The sequence below is a fragment of the Melanerpes formicivorus genome, unplaced genomic scaffold (genome assembly GCF_026170545.1).
Source record: "Melanerpes formicivorus ecotype bairdi unplaced genomic scaffold, bMelFor1.0.p_v2 SCAF_88, whole genome shotgun sequence".
In the NCBI taxonomy this organism is placed as follows: Eukaryota; Metazoa; Chordata; class Aves; order Piciformes; family Picidae; genus Melanerpes; species Melanerpes formicivorus.
This window is the reverse complement of record NW_027142440.1, coordinates 264,006-281,498: the sequence shown is the minus strand read 5'-3', so window position 1 is coordinate 281,498 and position 17,493 is coordinate 264,006. Positions and strand designations below refer to the sequence as shown.

Here is a 17,493-nt window from a genome sequence, read left to right as displayed (position 1 = left end):
AGTGTCTCCCCTATGGAGGAACTGGAAATGGAGGAAGCATTTCAGCAGACTCCTGTCAACATTCTGTACAAACAACACCTGTTTGCACCACAGAATTAACCTCCTCCCAGCATCCAGTAGCCTTGTTAACATGTCAGCACCCATCTCCAAGAGCCTGTGTGTGATTTCATAGCTTTCCAAGTCATTCTGCTACTCGGGAGTCACAGAAAGGCAGCAGGAAGTCAGTGGTGAGACTCGGGAACTGCAGGCAGTAAGAAAACTGCACAACCACGTCTGCAGCCCGGTGTGAAGTTTTCTGCTGCTTTTTAAACGCTGGCTAGAGAGCACAGCTAAGGCTTTAATGCTCTAGATGTCAAGTTCTCCATATTCCTTCCCACAGCAGAAAGGAAACTGAAAGGAAACTTCTGCCATTAAAACCTTCAGAAGTTCTGTCTGCGGAGGTGAAAACTCTGCCACGCTACTTCCTGGCAAGTTTCATAGTTTCATAGTTTCATTCAGGGTTGGAAGGGACCACAAGGATCATCTAGTTCCAACCCCCCTGCCATGGGCAGGGACACCCCACACTAGATCAGCCTGGCCAGAGCCTCAGCCAGCCTGGGCTTAAACACCTCCAGGGACAGGGCCCCGACCACCTCCCTGGACAACCCATTCCAGGGCTTCACCACTCTCATGGGGAAGAACTTCCTCCTCACCTGCAGCCTAAATCTCCCCACCTCCAGCTTCATTCCATTCCTCCTAGCCCTATCACTGCCTGAGATCCTGAGAAGTCCTTCCCCAGCCTTCCTGTAGCCCCCTTCAGATCCTGGAAGGCCACAATGAGGTCACCTCAGAGCCTTCTCTTCTCCAGACTGAACAGCCCCAACTCCTTCAGTCTGTCCTCACAGGAGAGGTGCTCCAGCCCTCTGATCATCCTTGTGGCCCTTCTCTGGACACCTTCCAGCACCTCCACATCCCTCTTGTAATAGGGGCTCCAGAACTGGAGGCAGGACTCCAGCAGAACTGGACACAGTTCTCCAGAACTCTTGCTTCACGGCTCGCAATGGGATCCCATGAGCCGACAGCAATGCTGATTTTGAAAAGGCAACGATAAACTCAAGGCTGATAGGCTTTGGCATGCTGATACCTTGAAGGAATACCTGAGAGGAATGAGCTGTGCAGACTATTCCACCTGTGCTGCCACCAGCTGCCCCAGCGGCACTGCTGGGAACGTCCCTGTCCCGCACAAGCGGCTGCTAAGCGGCTCCCTGCAAACGGGCTGGAACAAAGAGCTGCGAGCTGCCAGCCTGCGGCCGGCGGCGGCAGCAGCTTAGTAGCCCTGCCGCGGAGCCCTGCGCTCTGGCCTGGACCCAGCCGCCAGGAAGGGGCGGCGGAAGCCTCCGCGATCCCGTCGATGGCCACGGCCACGCCGCTCGGCCCCCGTGCCGCGGACCCGCACCAAGGCTCCGGGAAGGCCGTCCCGGCTCCCGGAGCCCTACGTCCCGCACCACCTCAGGGGTTCCCGCCGATCCTGCCCCCACCTCCCCGCCTCTCACCCAGACAGGCGAATCTAGCCGGAGGAACCTCCTTCTGCCGGTCCTCCGCCCCAGCGCAGCCCCTGCCGGCCCGGGCGGAGGCCCGAATGCCCCGGACGTCTCCTCACCTCCTCGCTCTCGCCGCGGGAGCCGGCCGCCAGGCGGGAGACGCTCTCCAGCACCTCGCAGAACTGCTCCAGGCTAACGGCCTCGTCGCCGCGGCTGAGGCGCTCCTCCAGCCAGCGCACCAGCGTGCTGTGGTGCCGCGACACCAGCGACTCGGGCAGCGCCGCCTCCCGCAGCCGCGCCGTGGCTTCCCGCAGCCGGGCCTGCTCCAGCAGCACCTCGGCCGGGGGCAGCGGCGGCGCCGGGCTGGCGGCGGCGCCGGGCGGGAAGGGAGCGCCGGGCTGAGGCGCGGCGGCCGCCCCCTCCATGCCTTCCTCGGCGCCCTCCTCCTCCTCCTCGCTGCTGTGGCTCGCCGCCGACCCCATGAGCCCTTCAGAGGCGCCGACGCTGTGACCCGAGGCTCAGCACAGCCGTATCTCCTTCCTTCTCCTTCGGCCGCCGCTGCCCCGGCTCCACCCGGCCCGGCTTAGTCAGCAACTTCCCGGACCGCCGCACCTGTCAGCTCTCGGCCGGCGGCAGCCGCGCCACACTGCCGCCAAGCGCCACCCGGCGCCGCAAAGTCTCGCCCCGCCCCGGAAAGGGGCCGCGCCGCGCGACAGCCGCCGTAAAGCGAGGCCCGCTACAGACACGCGCGCAGGCCGCGCTGGCCACACTGCCGTAAGGCGCCGCCGCGCTACCGTTCGGCGAGGAAAGTGTCGTGAAAGGGCTGGGCCTCTGCCTGGCCTTGTCGCGGCCTCATGTGGCGGCGTGCAGCGGCAGCGGCGCTGCCGTGCCTGCTGGCAGCCTGCTTGTTGGGCCGCGGGTTCGATCCCCGCTCCTGGCTGCTGCCGCCCCAGGTCCAGAGCCGCCTGCTAAGTGCCGCCGAACTGGCCCGGTACCGTGGGGCCGTGGGAGAGCCCGGCCTCTACCTCGCCGTGCTGGGCCGCGTCTTCGATGTGGAGCGTGGCCGCAGGCACTACGGCCCCGGCGGTACCTACAGTGGCCTTGCAGGTACCCTTAGCCTGTCCCCGGGACAGCGGCGTGGGCGGCGACTGCCAGCGGTTTACGGCGGCGGCTGCCAGGGCCCTGCCAGCAGTTTGATGGGGGCTGGCAGGGCCCCGTCTGTCTCGGGGCTCGGTGGGGGCTGCCAGGGCTTGGTGGGGGCTGGCAGGGGCCGGGCAGGGGGTTGGAGGGTTAGGGCTGTCCGGACTCTGCCACAGGGCTTTGATGCGAGCAGGCAGAGCCCTGGCAGCGGTTGGGGGGGGGCTGGCAGGGTCTCGCTGCTGCCTGGCTGGGTCTCACCACCTGCCTCCCCCGCAGGCAGGGATGCCACCAGAGCCTTTGCCACCGGTGACTTCTCCCAGGCTGGGCTGGTGGACGATGTCTCAGCACTGTCCCCGGGTGAGATGCTTGCCGTCCAGAGCTGGCTCTCCTTCTACAGTGACAACTATGATCCCGTGGGTAGGTGGTTCTGGCCAGGACGACCACACGCAAGGGGGACACGCTGGGAGGAGAGCGAGTGGGCAAGGCTAGGGCTGGGGAGCACCAGGCTTCATCTAGAACGTGGCCATCTCGGAGAGGATCTTCCACCTGTGCTGCTGGGGACCTGCTACTGGAACCTGGAGCTGCAGCTAAGTCAGGCCAGGTCTGGAGCTGCCTTTCTTCTGAGCTGAAGCCGAACAGCTTTCCTGCCCTGAGTGCTCAGCTGCAGCTTGCTGCCCGGTTTTGTTTCTCTCTGCTGAGCAAAAGGCACAGAGCCAGCACTGAGAGGGCTGAAACGAGCAGGACTCAGGAGACTGTGGGAGCAGCAGTGCAGGAAAGCAGTTTTGGAGAATGAAGTGCATGGGTGGGACCTTCTGATCTTCAATGAGTCTGTATGGGTTTATTAATGTGGGTGAGTGGCTGTGTGATCCAAGAATGGAAGCAATGAAGGCTCAGGTTTGGTTTTCAAACTGGGCTGTGGTGGGAGCCTCATTCTTTGTCTTTAAACAGCAAAATCTTTCTAGACAACAGACCTTTCCTGGCCTGGAAACACTGCAGTCTAATTGATCTTCCTCTCCCAGGGAAGCTGGTGGGCAGATTCTATGATGAAAATGGGGCACCAACAGAAGCCTTAAGGCAGGCTGAGGCTGCCATTGAGGAAGCTCTGAAGCTCCAAGCAGAAAGTGAGCAGAGAAAGCAGCAGTTTCCAGCCTGCAACTCCGAGTGGAGCTCTGCAAAGGGCAGCCGCTTCTGGTGCTCCAGACAGAGGTAAATTCAGCTTCCCTGCCCTCATGCCTGGACCCTCTGAATCACTTTCCTGCCCTGCTTTTGGGTGCCCTGAGCTTTGTTACTGCCCAGCAGAGAAAGATGTCCCAGCCCCTGCAGACCCTCCACAGACTGCAGGTGAAGTCTGCAGACTTCTCCTAACGTGCTGAGTGCTGGCACACACCTGGCATGGTCCCCAGCCTTGCCTGCATCCCTCAGGCTGTGCTTTCTGAGGCAGGGCCACCCCACAAGGAGCAGCAGAACCCTCATTCCTATGCCAGGCTGAGCAGCTGCTGCTGTGTGAATGGGAGCTGCTGGATTTTCTCTGCCAGTCTAGCAACTGCTGATAGCTTCAACCCAGTCCAGGGTTGCACAGAGGCGTGGGCTGGACTGCTGAGAATGTTCTGCAGCTTGAGGCAGGGGAGGGGAGCTCTGCTCACTGAGCTGGGGAGTGTGTAAAGAGGAAAGTCTCATCCCCATCATAGGAATTCTGTTTCCAAGACAAAACCTAGTCTGTCACACTGGAATCAAAATCAGGTTCTGGGATGTGCCATGTGTGCATGGGATCCTCCTCAGAGAAGCAGGACTCGCGTTCCCCCGGCACCTCCGTCTGCTCGCCTGCCAGGGGTGCAGGGGTTAGCTGGTGCTGTGCTTGTCACCACCACTTCAAGCCACACAGAAATGAGACTGACTTTGAATGAGCATTTCCTTCTTGGCCTCTTTGTATTCCTCTTTGTTTAGGGATGAAGTAATGACAGAGCACACTGCAGAGTGCTTACTCTTTGTTTCAGGGCCCCAGTAGCAGCCTCTGCTTCTGTGCAAGAACAAGCTTGGATACAGCCATGGGACTGGTTGTTGTGTGGTGGTCTCTTGTGCAAGAGGCTACAGGTTTAAAAGCTGCAGCAGCTGGGGGATCAGGCAGGATTTGGCCTGTAAAGAGACAATGAAGTAGCTGCAGAAATAATTGAGTCACTTGGGTTGGGTTTCTTTGTTGTTGTTCTGGAACTCACTGTGTCCTGTCATGGTGCAGAAGATGAGAAGAAATGGCCTAAAATTGTGCCAGGGGAGGGTTAGGTTGGAGATGAGGAAAAGTTTCTTTGCAAGAGTTGTCAGGGACTGGCAGAGGCTGCCCAGGGAGGTGGTGGAGTCCCCATGCCTGGAGGGGTTCCAGAGCTGTGTGGCCATGGCACTTCAGATGTGGTTTAATGGCCATGGTGGCCTTGGGTTGCTGCTTGGATTCAATGATCTTGGAGGTCCTTTTCCAACCAAAACAATTCTAGGATTCCACCTGTCAGCAATTAGCTACCCCCAAAAGCCATTTTGCAATTAGAGATGCTGTGCCACTTGAGGCTACAATTCCTTCTCAAGCACTGGGATGGTGGGAAGCAGAAGTTGGTTGCTCCCAGGAGGGTGAGAACATGGAGCAGCGCTGACGAAACCAGGTGTAGGCCACAGGTTGCTGAAGCACAGCCAGTAAAAGGCATCAGAAGGCTGTAGCATGGTGGCTGCTGGGAGGCAGGTTGGGTTGGAAGGGACCCTCCAAGGTCATCTTGTCCAAACCCCTGCAGTCAGCAGGGACATTTCCAACTAGAGCAGGCTGCCCAGGGCCACATCAAGTCTGACCTTGAATATCTCCAGGGGTGGGCCCCCAGTCACATCCCTGGGCAACCTGTTCCAGTGTCTCACCACCCTCACTCTGCAGGGCTTCCTCCTGATGTCCAACCTAACTGCCCTGCTCCAGTTTCACACCACTGTCCCTCGTCCTGTCACCACAGCCCCTTCTGAGCAGCCCCTGCCCAGCCTGCCTGTAGGTCTCCTTTAGAAACTGAGGTGCTCTGGAGCCTCCTCCCGGCTGAGCACCCCCGGCTCCCTCAGCCTGTGCATCTCTGACGCCTGTGTCTAAGGCTTGTGACCAGTGTAGGGGTTCTGAGGGCTCTGATTTGTGACGAGCTTTGGTTTCCATTCTCAGTGGGGGAGTGCCCCGGGCCTGGACCGGTGTCCCGCGGAAGCTCTACAGCCCCGGCGCCGGCGGCAGCCGCTGCGTCTGCGTCAGGACCAGCGGCCCCCCGTGGGGCCAGCCCGCCTCCAGCCAGCACAGCGACAGGGGCGACCTGGATGACCCTCACCTGCAGGAGTACGACGGCTGCCACCCACGGGCCCAGCAGTGTGTCCTGCCGGTGTGAGCCGAGTGCTGGGCGCCTGCGGGCAGGCATGGCTCTGTGGGGGAGCAGCTCCAGCTTCATTCCCTTCCCTCTCTGAAAAGGGAGCAGCGACAGCTTCCTGTTATTTGTGACTCTGCTAACACGGGGAGATGGGGAGAGACGATCCTTGAGCTAGCTTAACGCTCACGCTGCCAGGATGCTTCCTCGGGTAGTGCTTGGCTCCTGGGGTGTGCTCACAGCTGGTAGCAAACTGCAGCAGACGCAGCCTGCGTTGGGTCTGCAGCCTGAGGCCTTGTGCAGTCAGGAAGCAGACACTTGTGTGCAGGACTGGGCTGTTTTGAGCAGCAAGGTCATGATCCCAAGAACTGCTGCAGCATCACCAGCCCCAGCTCCTGCACAGGCCTCCAGTTGCTTGCCTCTGCCTGCTGTAGTGTCAGTGCTCCTCCCAGTCACCAGATTTGCTCCAGAGTTTAAAGGCAGCAGGAAGCATCCTGCCTTGCTCCTCAGGGAGGGCATGGAGTACCTAGTGCAGTTGGGTTCCACAAAAGCTTGATCAGATCCTTGGAGCATGGAAGGCAAAGCCTCTCCTGCCTTTCCTCATGCAGTGTTTGGGTTAGATGCTGTGCAAAGGGGTGGGAGCCAGCTCTGAGGAGTGTTGCTTAACCTCCCCATCCTGCTCCTCTGATTCACTGTATTCAGACTACTCAGATCAGGAATTGGTGGTTTGAAGTAGGCAGTAACAAAAGCTCAGTGGCAACAGGACCCTCCTGCTGTGTGACATCCATCCTGTGACCTCTTCCAATCTGCTCTGTGTCCATCAGACTATGACCCAAGGCTGAGTATGTCCTCACAGGGCAAGTTAGTAACATTTCTGCATAGGGGTGAAGAGGACAAGGAACACCCGGGTGGGGCTTAGGTGCTGTGAAGCTCCTGCTGCAAGAAAGCAGTTGGTGGTTGTAGAGCCCAGTTAGAATCAGGTTTGGGTGTAGCTGCAGCCTTGAGGGAGACATCAGCTGACAGAGTCCAGCAGCAGCACAGAGCTGAGGAGCTTGTTCAGTTTGTTCCTTAAGGCTGCTACCACTTAATTATTCACTCATTAGTTCTGAGCTACCACAGCTCCAAGGCAAACCACACAGACCCAAGTAAACAATAGCCAGTGAAAGCAGGAGGGGCCTGGCACCACTGAAAGCAGGAGGAGCCCTGCAGTGACAGCAGGAGATGTGACAGCACTTTTAGCCGCTGATGGTTGGAGGAGGCTACAGCTGCCAAGGGCAGGAGCCAGAGCAGCTCCCACGTGGCCATGCTCATTGTCAAATGGTTGGCTTTGGATTTTGTTTTTAGCTGGTTCTGTTGTGCCTTTTCCACCATAATGTTGAAGAGAAATCCTCCAGAGCACTGTCAGACAGTTGTTGCTGGCCATCAGTGGAAGCTGCATGTTGCTGAGTGGCAGCAGAGCCATGCATTTTGGAACAGGAGCTGAGCCATGGGCTTGTCTGTGTGTGGGGCTGGAGTGGGCTACGTGTCAGAGTCCTGCAGATAAAGTTTGTGAGCTCCACAGGGAGGAGCTGCAAAGCAGTGGTCAGCTGTCTCCACAGGTTGGTGGGCATGACAAGTCACAGAACTCCAGCATGGGGAGGGGAGGTGGGGTGGGCTGGAAGGAACCTCGGGAGATCACAAGCTCACAGGATGTTAGGAGTTGGAAGGGATCTCCAGAGATCATTGAGTCCAACCCTGCTGCCAGAGCAGAACCATAGAATCCAGCACAGGAACACATCCAGCTGGGTCTTGAAAGTCTCCAGAGAAGGAGACCACAACCTCTCTGGGCAGCCTGCTCCAGTGCTCTGTGAGCCTCAGGGAAGAAGTTCTTCCTCGTGTTGAGGTGGAACCTCCTGTTACTGTAGTTTCCATCCATTGCCCCTTGTCTGTCCCAGGGCACAAGTGAGCAGAGGCTGTCCCTGTCCCTTCCTGACCCCCAGCCCTCAGATATTCACAGAATCAATAAAGTTGGAAAAGACCTCAGAGATCAAGTGTGGTAATGGTTGTGACAGGCAGTGTGAGCAATCTGGCAGTGTAGGCCTAGAGCCTGACATGGTGGCAGGCCGTGCCCAGCATGAGTGCGGCAGTGGCTGGCAGTACAGCAGAGCAGTGCTGTGCCCGCAGTGTGTAACCAAAGCAGGGCCCTGGCAGCCATAAACACAGAGAGTTATCTGGGAATGACAGGACACACACCTGCATCAACCATCTCAGGTGTTAGCCAATAACCCACAGCAGCACAGTGTGTGCTCACTCCTGAGGGGCCAGTGAAGCCCTGCCAGCAATGCCCCCGAGCTTATAGCAGTTGTAAAGTTCTTGTTAATACGCACTTCTGTGCACTCCTTACCAGCCTGTCAGCTCTGCTGTCTGCTCTGCACTGTGCTGGCTTTATAACAGAACAATGCTGAAGCAATAAAGGAACAATACTAGATCGTATTGATCAGCCGTATTGATTCCCATCTCCATCGTCCCCAGAATCAAGTCCAACCTCTCACCCAACACCTCTTGACCGCTTGGGGACCCAGCGCGTGGCTGTGGAGAGAGGAGGCAGCTGGAGGAGCTCAGCACCGGGAGCTTGCTTTTGGCTCCGCTTCCCTCGCTTCAGGCTCCGCTTCCCTCGCTTCAGGCTCCGCTTCCCTCGCTTCAGGCTCCGCTTCCCTCGCTTTTGGCTCCGCTTCCCTCGCTTCAGGCTCCGCTTCCCTCGCTTCAGGCTCCGCTTCCCTCGCTTCAGGCTCCGCTTGCCTCGCTTCAGGCTCCGCTTGCCTCGCTTCAGGCTCCGCTTCCCTCGCTTTAGGCTCCGCTTCCCTCGCTTCAGGCTCCGCTTCCCTCGCTTCAGGCTCCGCTTGCCTCGCTTCAGGCTCCGCTTCCCTCGCTTTTGGCTCCGCTTGCCTCGCTTCAGGCTCCGCTTCCCTCGCTTTTGGCTCCGCTTCCCTCGCTTCAGGCTCCGCTTGCCTCGCTTCAGGCTCCGCTTCCCTCGCTTTAGGCTCCGCTTGCCTCGCTTTAGGCTCCGCTTCCCTCGCTTTTGGCTCCGCTTCCCTCGCTTCAGGCTCCGCTTGCCTCGCTTCAGGCTCCGCTTCCCTCGCTTCAGGCTCCGCTTGCCTCGCTTCAGGCTCCGCTTCCCTCGCTTTAGGCTCCGCTTGCCTCGCTTTAGGCTCCGCTTGCCTCGCTTCAGGCTCCGCTTGCCTCGCTTCAGGCTCCGCTTCCCTTGCTTTAGGCTCCGCTTGCCTCGCTTCAGGCTCCGCTTCCCTCGCTTCAGGCTCCGCTTCCCTCGCTTCAGGCTCCGCTTGCCTCGCTTCAGGCTCCGCTTGCCTCGCTTCAGGCTCCGCTTCCCTCGCTTCAGGCTCCGCTTCCCTCGCTTTAGGCTCCGCTTGCCTCGCTTCAGGCTCCGCTTCCCTCGCTTTTGGCTCCGCTTCCCTCGCTTCAGGCTCCGCTTCCCTCGCTTCAGGCTCCGCTTCCCTCGCTTCAGGCTCCGCTTGCCTCGCTTCAGGCTCCGCTTGCCTCGCTTCAGGCTCCGCTTGCCTCGCTTCAGGCTCCGCTTCCCTCGCTTCAGGCTCCGCTTCCCTCGCTTTAGGCTCCGCTTCCCTCGCTTGTGGCTCCGCTTCCCTCGCTTCAGGCTCCGCTTGCCTCGCTTCAGGCTCCACTTCCCTCGCTTCAGGCTCCGCTTCCCTCGCTTCAGGCTCCGCTTCCCTCGCTTTAGGCTCCGCTTGCCTCGCTTCAGGCTCCGCTTCCCTCGCTTCAGGCTCCGCTTCCCTCGCTTCAGGCTCCGCTTGCCTCGCTTCAGGCTCCGCTTCCCTCGCTTTAGGCTCCGCTTGCCTCGCTTCAGGCTCCGCTTCCCTCGCTTCAGGCTCCGCTTCCCTCGCTTTAGGCTCCGCTTGCCTCGCTTCAGGCTCCGCTTGCCTCGCTTCAGGCTCCGCTTGCCTCGCTTCAGGCTCCGCTTCCCTCGCTTTAGGCTCCGCTTCCCTCGCTTTTGGCTCCGCTTCCCTCGCTTCAGGCTCCGCTTGCCTCGCTTCAGGCTCCGCTTGCCTCGCTTCAGGCTCCGCTTCCCTCGCTTTTGGCTCCGCTTCCCTCGCTTCAGGCTCCGCTTGCCTCGCTTCAGGCTCCGCTTGCCTCGCTTCAGGCTCCGCTTCCCTCGCTTCAGGCTCCGCTTGCCTCGCTTTTGGCTCCGCTTGCCTCGCTTCAGGCTCCGCTTCCCTCGCTTTAGGCTCCGCTTGCCTCGCTTCAGGCTCCGCTTCCCTCGCTTTAGGCTCCGCTTCCCTCGCTTCAGGCTCCGCTTCCCTCGCTTCAGGCTCCGCTTCCCTCGCTTCAGGCTCCGCTTGCCTCGCTTCAGGCTCCGCTTCCCTCGCTTCAGGCTCCGCTTGCCTCGCTTCAGGCTCCGCTTGCCTCGCTTCAGGCTCCGCTTGCCTCGCTTCAGGCTCCGCTTGCCTCGCTTCAGGCTCCGCTTGCCTCGCTTCAGGCTCCGCTTGCCTCGCTTCAGGCTCCGCTTCCCTCGCTTCAGGCTCCGCTTGCCTCGCTTCAGGCTCCGCTTCCCTCGCTTCAGGCTCCGCTTCCCTCGCTTCAGGCTCCGCTTGCCTCGCTTCAGGCTCCGCTTGCCTCGCTTCAGGCTCCACTTCCCTCGCTTTAGGCTCCGCTTCCCTCGCTTCAGGCTCCGCTTCCCTCGCTTTAGGCTCCGCTTGCCTCGCTTCAGGCTCCGCTTCCCTCGCTTTTGGCTCCGCTTCCCTCGCTTTAGGCTCCGCTTGCCTCGCTTTAGGCTCCGCTTCCCTCGCTTCAGGCTCCGCTTCCCTCGCTTCAGGCTCCGCTTCCCTCGCTTCAGGCTCCGCTTCCCTCGCTTCAGGCTCCGCTTGCCTCGCTTCAGGCTCCGCTTCCCTCGCTTTTGGCTCCGCTTGCCTCGCTTCAGGCTCCGCTTCCCTCGCTTTTGGCTCCGCTTCCCTCGCTTCAGGCTCCGCTTGCCTCGCTTCAGGCTCCGCTTCCCTCGCTTTAGGCTCCGCTTGCCTCGCTTCAGGCTCCGCTTCCCTCGCTTTAGGCTCCGCTTGCCTCGCTTCAGGCTCCGCTTCCCTCGCTTCAGGCTCCGCTTCCCTCGCTTCAGGCTCCGCTTGCCTCGCTTCAGGCTCCGCTTCCCTCGCTTCAGGCTCCGCTTCCCTCGCTTCAGGCTCCGCTTCCCTCGCTTTAGGCTCCGCTTGCCTCGCTTCAGGCTCCGCTTCCCTCGCTTTTGGCTCCGCTTCCCTCGCTTCAGGCTCCGCTTGCCTCGCTTCAGGCTCCGCTTGCCTCGCTTCAGGCTCCGCTTGCCTCGCTTCAGGCTCCGCTTCCCTCGCTTCAGGCTCCGCTTCCCTCGCTTTAGGCTCCGCTTCCCTCGCTTGTGGCTCCGCTTCCCTCGCTTCAGGCTCCGCTTGCCTCGCTTCAGGCTCCGCTTGCCTCGCTTCAGGCTCCGCTTCCCTCGCTTTAGGCTCCGCTTGCCTCGCTTCAGGCTCCGCTTGCCTCGCTTCAGGCTCCGCTTCCCTCGCTTCAGGCTCCGCTTGCCTCGCTTCAGGCTCCGCTTGCCTCGCTTCAGGCTCCGCTTGCCTCGCTTCAGGCTCCGCTTGCCTCGCTTCAGGCTCCGCTTCCCTCGCTTTAGGCTCCGCTTCCCTCGCTTCAGGCTCCGCTTCCCTCGCTTTAGGCTCCGCTTCCCTCGCTTCAGGCTCCGCTTGCCTCGCTTCAGGCTCCGCTTGCCTCGCTTCAGGCTCCGCTTGCCTCGCTTCAGGCTCCGCTTGCCTCGCTTCAGGCTCCGCTTCCCTCGCTTTAGGCTCCGCTTGCCTCGCTTCAGGCTCCGCTTGCCTCGCTTTTGGCTCCGCTTGCCTCGCTTCAGGCTCCGCTTCCCTCGCTTCAGGCTCCGCTTGCCTCGCTTCAGGCTCCGCTTCCCTCGCTTCAGGCTCCGCTTCCCTCGCTTTAGGCTCCGCTTCCCTCGCTTTTGGCTCCGCTTCCCTCGCTTCAGGCTCCGCTTGCCTCGCTTCAGGCTCCGCTTGCCTCACTTCAGGCTCCGCTTCCCTCGCTTTAGGCTCTGCTTCCCTCGCTTTTGGCTCCGCTTCCCTTGCTTTTCAGGCGGTAAGGGGCTGGCGGGTGGGGACTTCCTGAAGGGGGAGGAGGGGCAGGGGGCTCGGGCTGCCTGTGCTCCTGGGGGCAGTGACGGAGCTGGGGGAGGGGTTGCCGCGGCAACCGAGGGCAAACCAAGTAGAGCCCGGAGTGTGGCCGAGGAGGCAGCTGGAGGAGCTCAGCTCAGCCTGCTCACTGACAGGGGGAAAGAAAACACCCGCCGGGGGCAGAGGGAGGTCACTGCAAGCTGGTTACTGCCAGAGCAAAGGCCAGTAGAAGAACAGTGGGCACCCAAACAGTACTCACAAGCATGCAGATGGTCAGGTAGGTGGCTGCAGTGAGTGCTGGAGCCTGGCACTCGATGTGGAGGATGGAAGGAACAGCTCCTGTGTCAGGTGTGAGCAGCTCAGGGCTCTGAGGAGCAGGGTGGCCGAGCTAAAAGAAGAGGAGGAAAGGCTAAGAGCTACAAGAGAGAGTGAAAGGAAAATTGACTATTCCCATAGTCTAACCTCTACCAAACCAGAACAGGAGGTGACTCTGAGTGGAACAGGGACTTTGAGACCCTCCCAGCAGCAAGCCTCTCAGCCTCCCTGCAGGAACCCACATGAGCAGGGCCAGTGGGAACAGGGAAGAAATGTGAATGAAGAAAGTCTGCTACTGTGAGCAGCACGCTGCCTACAGTGCACTGACAGAGCAGGGCTGAGGCTCTGCAGGAGGAACAGGGCATTGGTGAGGATGAGGACTCAGGAAGGTCAGAAGCTGCACCAATGACAGGGCTGAGGCTCTGCAGGAGGAGCAGGTCATCAGTGAGGATGAGGGCTCAGGAAGGTCAGAAGCTGCACCAATGAGAGGCTGAGGCTCTGCAGGAGGAGCAGGTCATGGGTGAGGATGAGGACTCAAGGTCAGAAGCTGCACCAATGAGAGGCTGCCTCAGCCCAGCCATCAAAACTGATCCAGAAAAGAAACCTTGTAGGGTCATTGTTGTTGAGACTCCCTACTGAGGGGAGCAGAGGGCCCAACATGCAGACCAGAGCCATTCCATAGCGAGGTCTGCTGCCTCCCTGGTGCCCAAGTAAAGGACATTGTAGTCCTTCAGACTCCTGCCCACTGCTGGTCTTTCTGGTGGGCAGTGACGATGCAACAATGAGAGGCTCACAATCAATTAAAAGAGACTTCAGAACCTTAGGGCAACTGCTAAAGGGATCAGGAGCTCAAGTTGTGTTCTCTGCCATCCCTCTAACGTCAGCAATGGATGAGGACACACTGAGGAAGGGCCGACAGATCAATTCATGGCTCAGGGGCTGGTGCCATCGACAGGGCTTTGGGTTCCACAATCATGGATTGGTTTTCAAGGCACCAGAGCTGAAAACAACTCATGGGACACACTTGTCCCAGAGGGGGAAAAGAATCCTGGGGCAGGAATTGGCAGGGCTCATTGATAGGGCTTTAAACTAGATTTGAAGGGGGAAGGGGTTAATAGTCTCCTGCTGGCCGGTGACAAACAGAGGGGCAGCTCACCAGCAGTAGAGAGAAGGAGAGCTGGTAAGGGCTCTCAACTTGCTGCCCTGAGGCAAGCAACGAATGATCTACCAGGATTCTGTGGAAACCGAGGGGATTTGTCACAAGAGGAGGACAGGGCCAGCCCAGCTGAAGTGCCTCTGTGCAAATGCACACAGCTTGGGCAACAAACAGGATGAGTTAAGGGCCACTGTGCTGCTGGGATGCCACGACATAGTGGCTGTTACTGACACTTGGTAGGATGAATCCCATGACTGGGATGTAGGCATAGATGGGTATAAACTCTTTAGGAAGGATAGGCAGGGAAGGAGAGGAGGAGGTGTTGCCCTCTATGTCAATAGCCAGTTGGAATCAGTGGAGCTCCAACTGGGGAGGGATGATGAGCAGGTTGAGAGTGTATGGGTCAAAATTAAAGGCAGGACAGGGGAAGGAGATATTCCTGTGGGGGTCTCCTACAGGCCACCTGACCTGCAGATCCAAGCAGATGAGGCCCTCCACAGGCAAATAGAAGCAGCTTCCAGGTCACAAGCCCTGGTCCTCATGGGTGATTTCAACCACCCTGACATCTGCTGGAGGGACAACACAGCAAGGCACCAGCAATCCAGGATGTTCCTGGACTGCATAGAAGACAACTTCCTCCTCCGAATGGTAGAGGAACCCACAAGAAATGGTGCTATGCTGGACCTTGTTCTCACCAACAGGGAAGGGCTGGTAAGCAATGTGAGGCTCATAGATGGCCTTGGCTGCAGTGACCATGAAGCAGTTGAATTTAACATCCTCAGGGCAATCAGGAGGAAGTATTCCAAGCTCATGACCCCAGACTTTAGGCGTGCAGATTTTGATCGCTTCAGGGATCTGCTAGCCAAAGTGTCCTGGGACAAAGCCCTGGAGGGAAGAGGGACCCAGGACAGCTGGTCAGTATTCAAGGACCACCTCCTCTGTGTCCAGGGGCTCTGTATACCAACACAGAGACAAGCAGGTAAGAATGCTAGGAGGCCTGCCTGGATGGGCAAGGAGCTACTGGGCACACTATTACTTAAAAGGAAACTCTACAGGCAGTGGAGAGAAGGACAGCTAGAACAGGGGGGAGATAAGGAAGCTGCCCGAGCAGCAAGAGACCTGGCTAGGAAAGCCACAGCAGAGTTTGAATTGAATCTAGCCAGGGAGGTTAAAGGGAACACTAAGAACTTCTACAGGTATATGTATGGGAAGAAGAAACCTAGGGAAGGTGTGGGCCCCCTCAGAAAGGAAACTGGTGACATGGCCACAAGTGATGAGGAAAAGGCTGAGGTACTCAATAACTTCTTTACCTCAGGCTTCACTGCAAGGGCCTCTAGCCAAACTCCTGATGTTATGGAAGTCAAAGCCAGGGACGGGGAGGAAGAACTGCCCATGGGAAGTGAGGATCAGGTTGGTGATCACCTGAAGAACCTGAAAGCGTTCAAGTCCATGGGACCCCACAGGGTACACCCAGGGGCACTGAGAGAACTGGCAGAGGAGGTTGCTAAACCCCTCTCTATTATATTTCAAAAGTCATGGCAGTCTGGGGCAGCCCCCCCAGACTGGAAAAGGGGAAACATTGCCCCATCTGCAAAAAGGGTAAGAAGGAGGAACCAGGGAACTCCAGGCCAGGCAGTTTCACCTCTGTGCCCAGAAAGATCATGGAGCAGATCCTCCTGGAGGCACTACTGGCTCAGAAGAATAGTGAAGAGGTGATTGGGAACAGTCAGCATGGCTTTGCCAAGGGCAAATCCTGCCTGACCAACCTGGTGGCCTTCTATGAGCAGGTGACAACATCAATAGCTGAGGGGAGAGCAACTGCTGTCATTTACCTGGAGCTGAGCAAAGCCTTCGACACTGTCCCGCACCACATCCTGGTCTCCAGGCTGGTGACACATGGGTGTGATGGGTGACCACTAGATGGATAAGGAACTGGCTTGATGGCTGCACCCAAAGAGTGGCTGTCAATGGCTCCATGGCCCAGGGGAGGCCAGGGACAAGCAGAGTCCCTCAGGGATCAGCCCTGGGACCAGTCCTGTTCAACATCTCTGTGGGTGCCATGGACAGTGGCACTGAGTGCAGCCTCAGCAGGGTTGCTGATGACACCAAGCTGTGTGGGGCAGCAGACAGCTGGAGGGAAGGGATCCATGCAGAAGGAGCTGGACAGGCTGCAGAGGTGGGCACAAGCCAACCTCAGGAGGTTCAAGACGACCAAGGGCAGGGTCCTGCAGCTGGGTGGAGGCAATCCCAGGCACAAATGCAGGCTGGGCAGGGACTGGTTGGAAAGCAGCCCTGAGGAGAGAGCCTTGGGGGTGCTGGGGGAGGAGAAGCTCACCAGGAGCTCTCAGTGTGCACTTGCAGCCCAGAAAGCCAACCAGAGCCTGGGCTGCAGCAGGAGAAGTGTGGCCAGCAGGGCAAGGGAGGTGATCCTCCCCCTCTGCTCAGCTCTGGGGAGACCCCACCTGGAGTACTGCCTCCAGTTCTGGAGCCCCTATGACAAGAGGGATCTGGAGGTGCTGGAAGGTGTCCAGAGCAGGGCCAGGAGGATGAGCAGAGGGCTGGAGCACCTCTCCTGTGAGGACAGACTGAAGGAGTTGGGGCTGTTCAGTCTGGAGAAGAGAAGGCTCCCAGGTGACCTCATTGTGGCCTTCCAGTATCTGAAGGGGGCTGCAGGAAGGCTGGGGAGGGACTGCTCAGGATCTCAGGGAGTGATAGGACCAGGGGGAATGGAATGAAGCTGGAGGTGGGGAGATTGAGGCTGGAGGTGAGGAGGAAGTTCTTCCCCATGAGAGTGGTGAAGCCCTGGAATGGGTTTTCCAGAGGGGTGGTTGAGGCCCCAGCCCTGGAGGTGTTTAAGCCCAGGCTGGCTGAGGCTCTGTCCAGCCTGATCTAGTGTGGGGTGTCCCTGCCCATGGCAGGGGGGTTGGAACTGGATGATCCTTGTGGTCCCTTCCAACCCTGACTGATTCTATGATGACTAACTAGACCATGGCACCAAGTGCCACATCCAATCCCCTCTTGAACACCTCCAGGGATGGGGACTCCACCACCTCCCTGGGCAGCACATCCCAATGGCTAACAACTCTCTCAGTGAAGAACTTTCTCCTTACCTCCAGCCTAAACTTCCCCTGGCACAGCTCTCAGCCTTTGCTCCTCCAGAGCTGCTCCAGGCCCCTCAGCCTCATCCTAGTCTCTATTCAACTCTCTCCAGCTTGCATTATAGATCAAAGCACCCCCCAAGCCCCAGGGCAGGTGCCTTTACAGTGGCCTTTTTAGCTGTGTAAAAGCTCCAGCATATTCCAGGTGATGAAACACTGCAAGCAGCAGTTTGAAGGGGCAAGTCAGTGTCACAAGTTGGAGTCCTGGCCAAGCTGTGCCAGCCCTGTACAGGTTTCTTCTTGTAGCACTCAGGCACATTGCAGATGCTGAAATGCTGAGGGGGTGATCCTAAGAGCTACACAGAATCCAAAGCAGCTGCTGGAGGAGGGCAGCATGGTGTGGTGCTGCTTGACCTTAGGAAACCAGCTGAGAGCTCACTGCTCAGAAGTTTGCCTTGCAGTAGGAATAGGTCATCCATTAAAGCAAACAAGGAGAGTCCCTCGCTGACCTGAAGTGCTCCAGGATTATCCTGTTTCTGCTGCAGTCCAAAAGCTCAGCTGGAGTTCCCTGTGGTGGAACAGGCTGGGGAGACAGCAGTGACAGGCAGGAGTCAGGCAGCACAGGGCACTCCACTGGGGCTTGCCCTCCATCTGTGCTTCAGGAAGTGTTATCAGTAAGAGACTAACAGCACAATCCCACCAGGACCTTGTGGTTGGTTTTGCTATTGCACTGGAGCTTCCCCTTCCCTGAAGCAG

The 17,493-nt window shown here is 58.8% G+C and overlaps 2 protein-coding genes across 6 annotated transcripts in view; one reads left to right on the top strand and one right to left on the bottom strand.

Moving 5' to 3' along the window:
• ZZEF1 (zinc finger ZZ-type and EF-hand domain containing 1) overlaps positions 1-2,172 on the bottom strand; it is a 91,322-nt gene extending 89,150 nt beyond the window's left edge. For all 4 annotated transcript variants that reach the window (XM_068165374.1, XM_068165375.1, XM_068165377.1 and 1 more), the window contains exon 1: positions 1,640-2,172. In XM_068165374.1, the coding sequence (XP_068021475.1) occupies positions 1,640-2,002 (363 nt within the window). In that variant the 5' untranslated portion in view covers positions 2,003-2,172. The remainder of the gene's footprint in view (positions 1-1,639) is intronic.
• Positions 2,173-2,229: 57 nt separating this feature from the next.
• On the top strand, positions 2,230-8,578 carry CYB5D2 (cytochrome b5 domain containing 2). Of its 2 annotated transcripts, none has more exons than XM_068165379.1 (4): positions 2,230-2,627; positions 2,937-3,077; positions 3,680-3,866; positions 5,833-8,578. In XM_068165379.1, exons 1-4 carry the CDS (start codon positions 2,375-2,377, stop codon positions 6,044-6,046), a joined length of 795 nt encoding a protein of 264 aa, XP_068021480.1. In that variant the 5' UTR covers positions 2,230-2,374; the 3' UTR covers positions 6,047-8,578. The 2 variants fall into 2 exon arrangements, with proteins under 2 accessions (XP_068021480.1, XP_068021481.1); XM_068165380.1 differs by lacking the exon at positions 5,833-8,578 and adding an exon at positions 4,655-4,809.
• Positions 8,579-17,493: the final 8,915 nt, after the last annotated feature.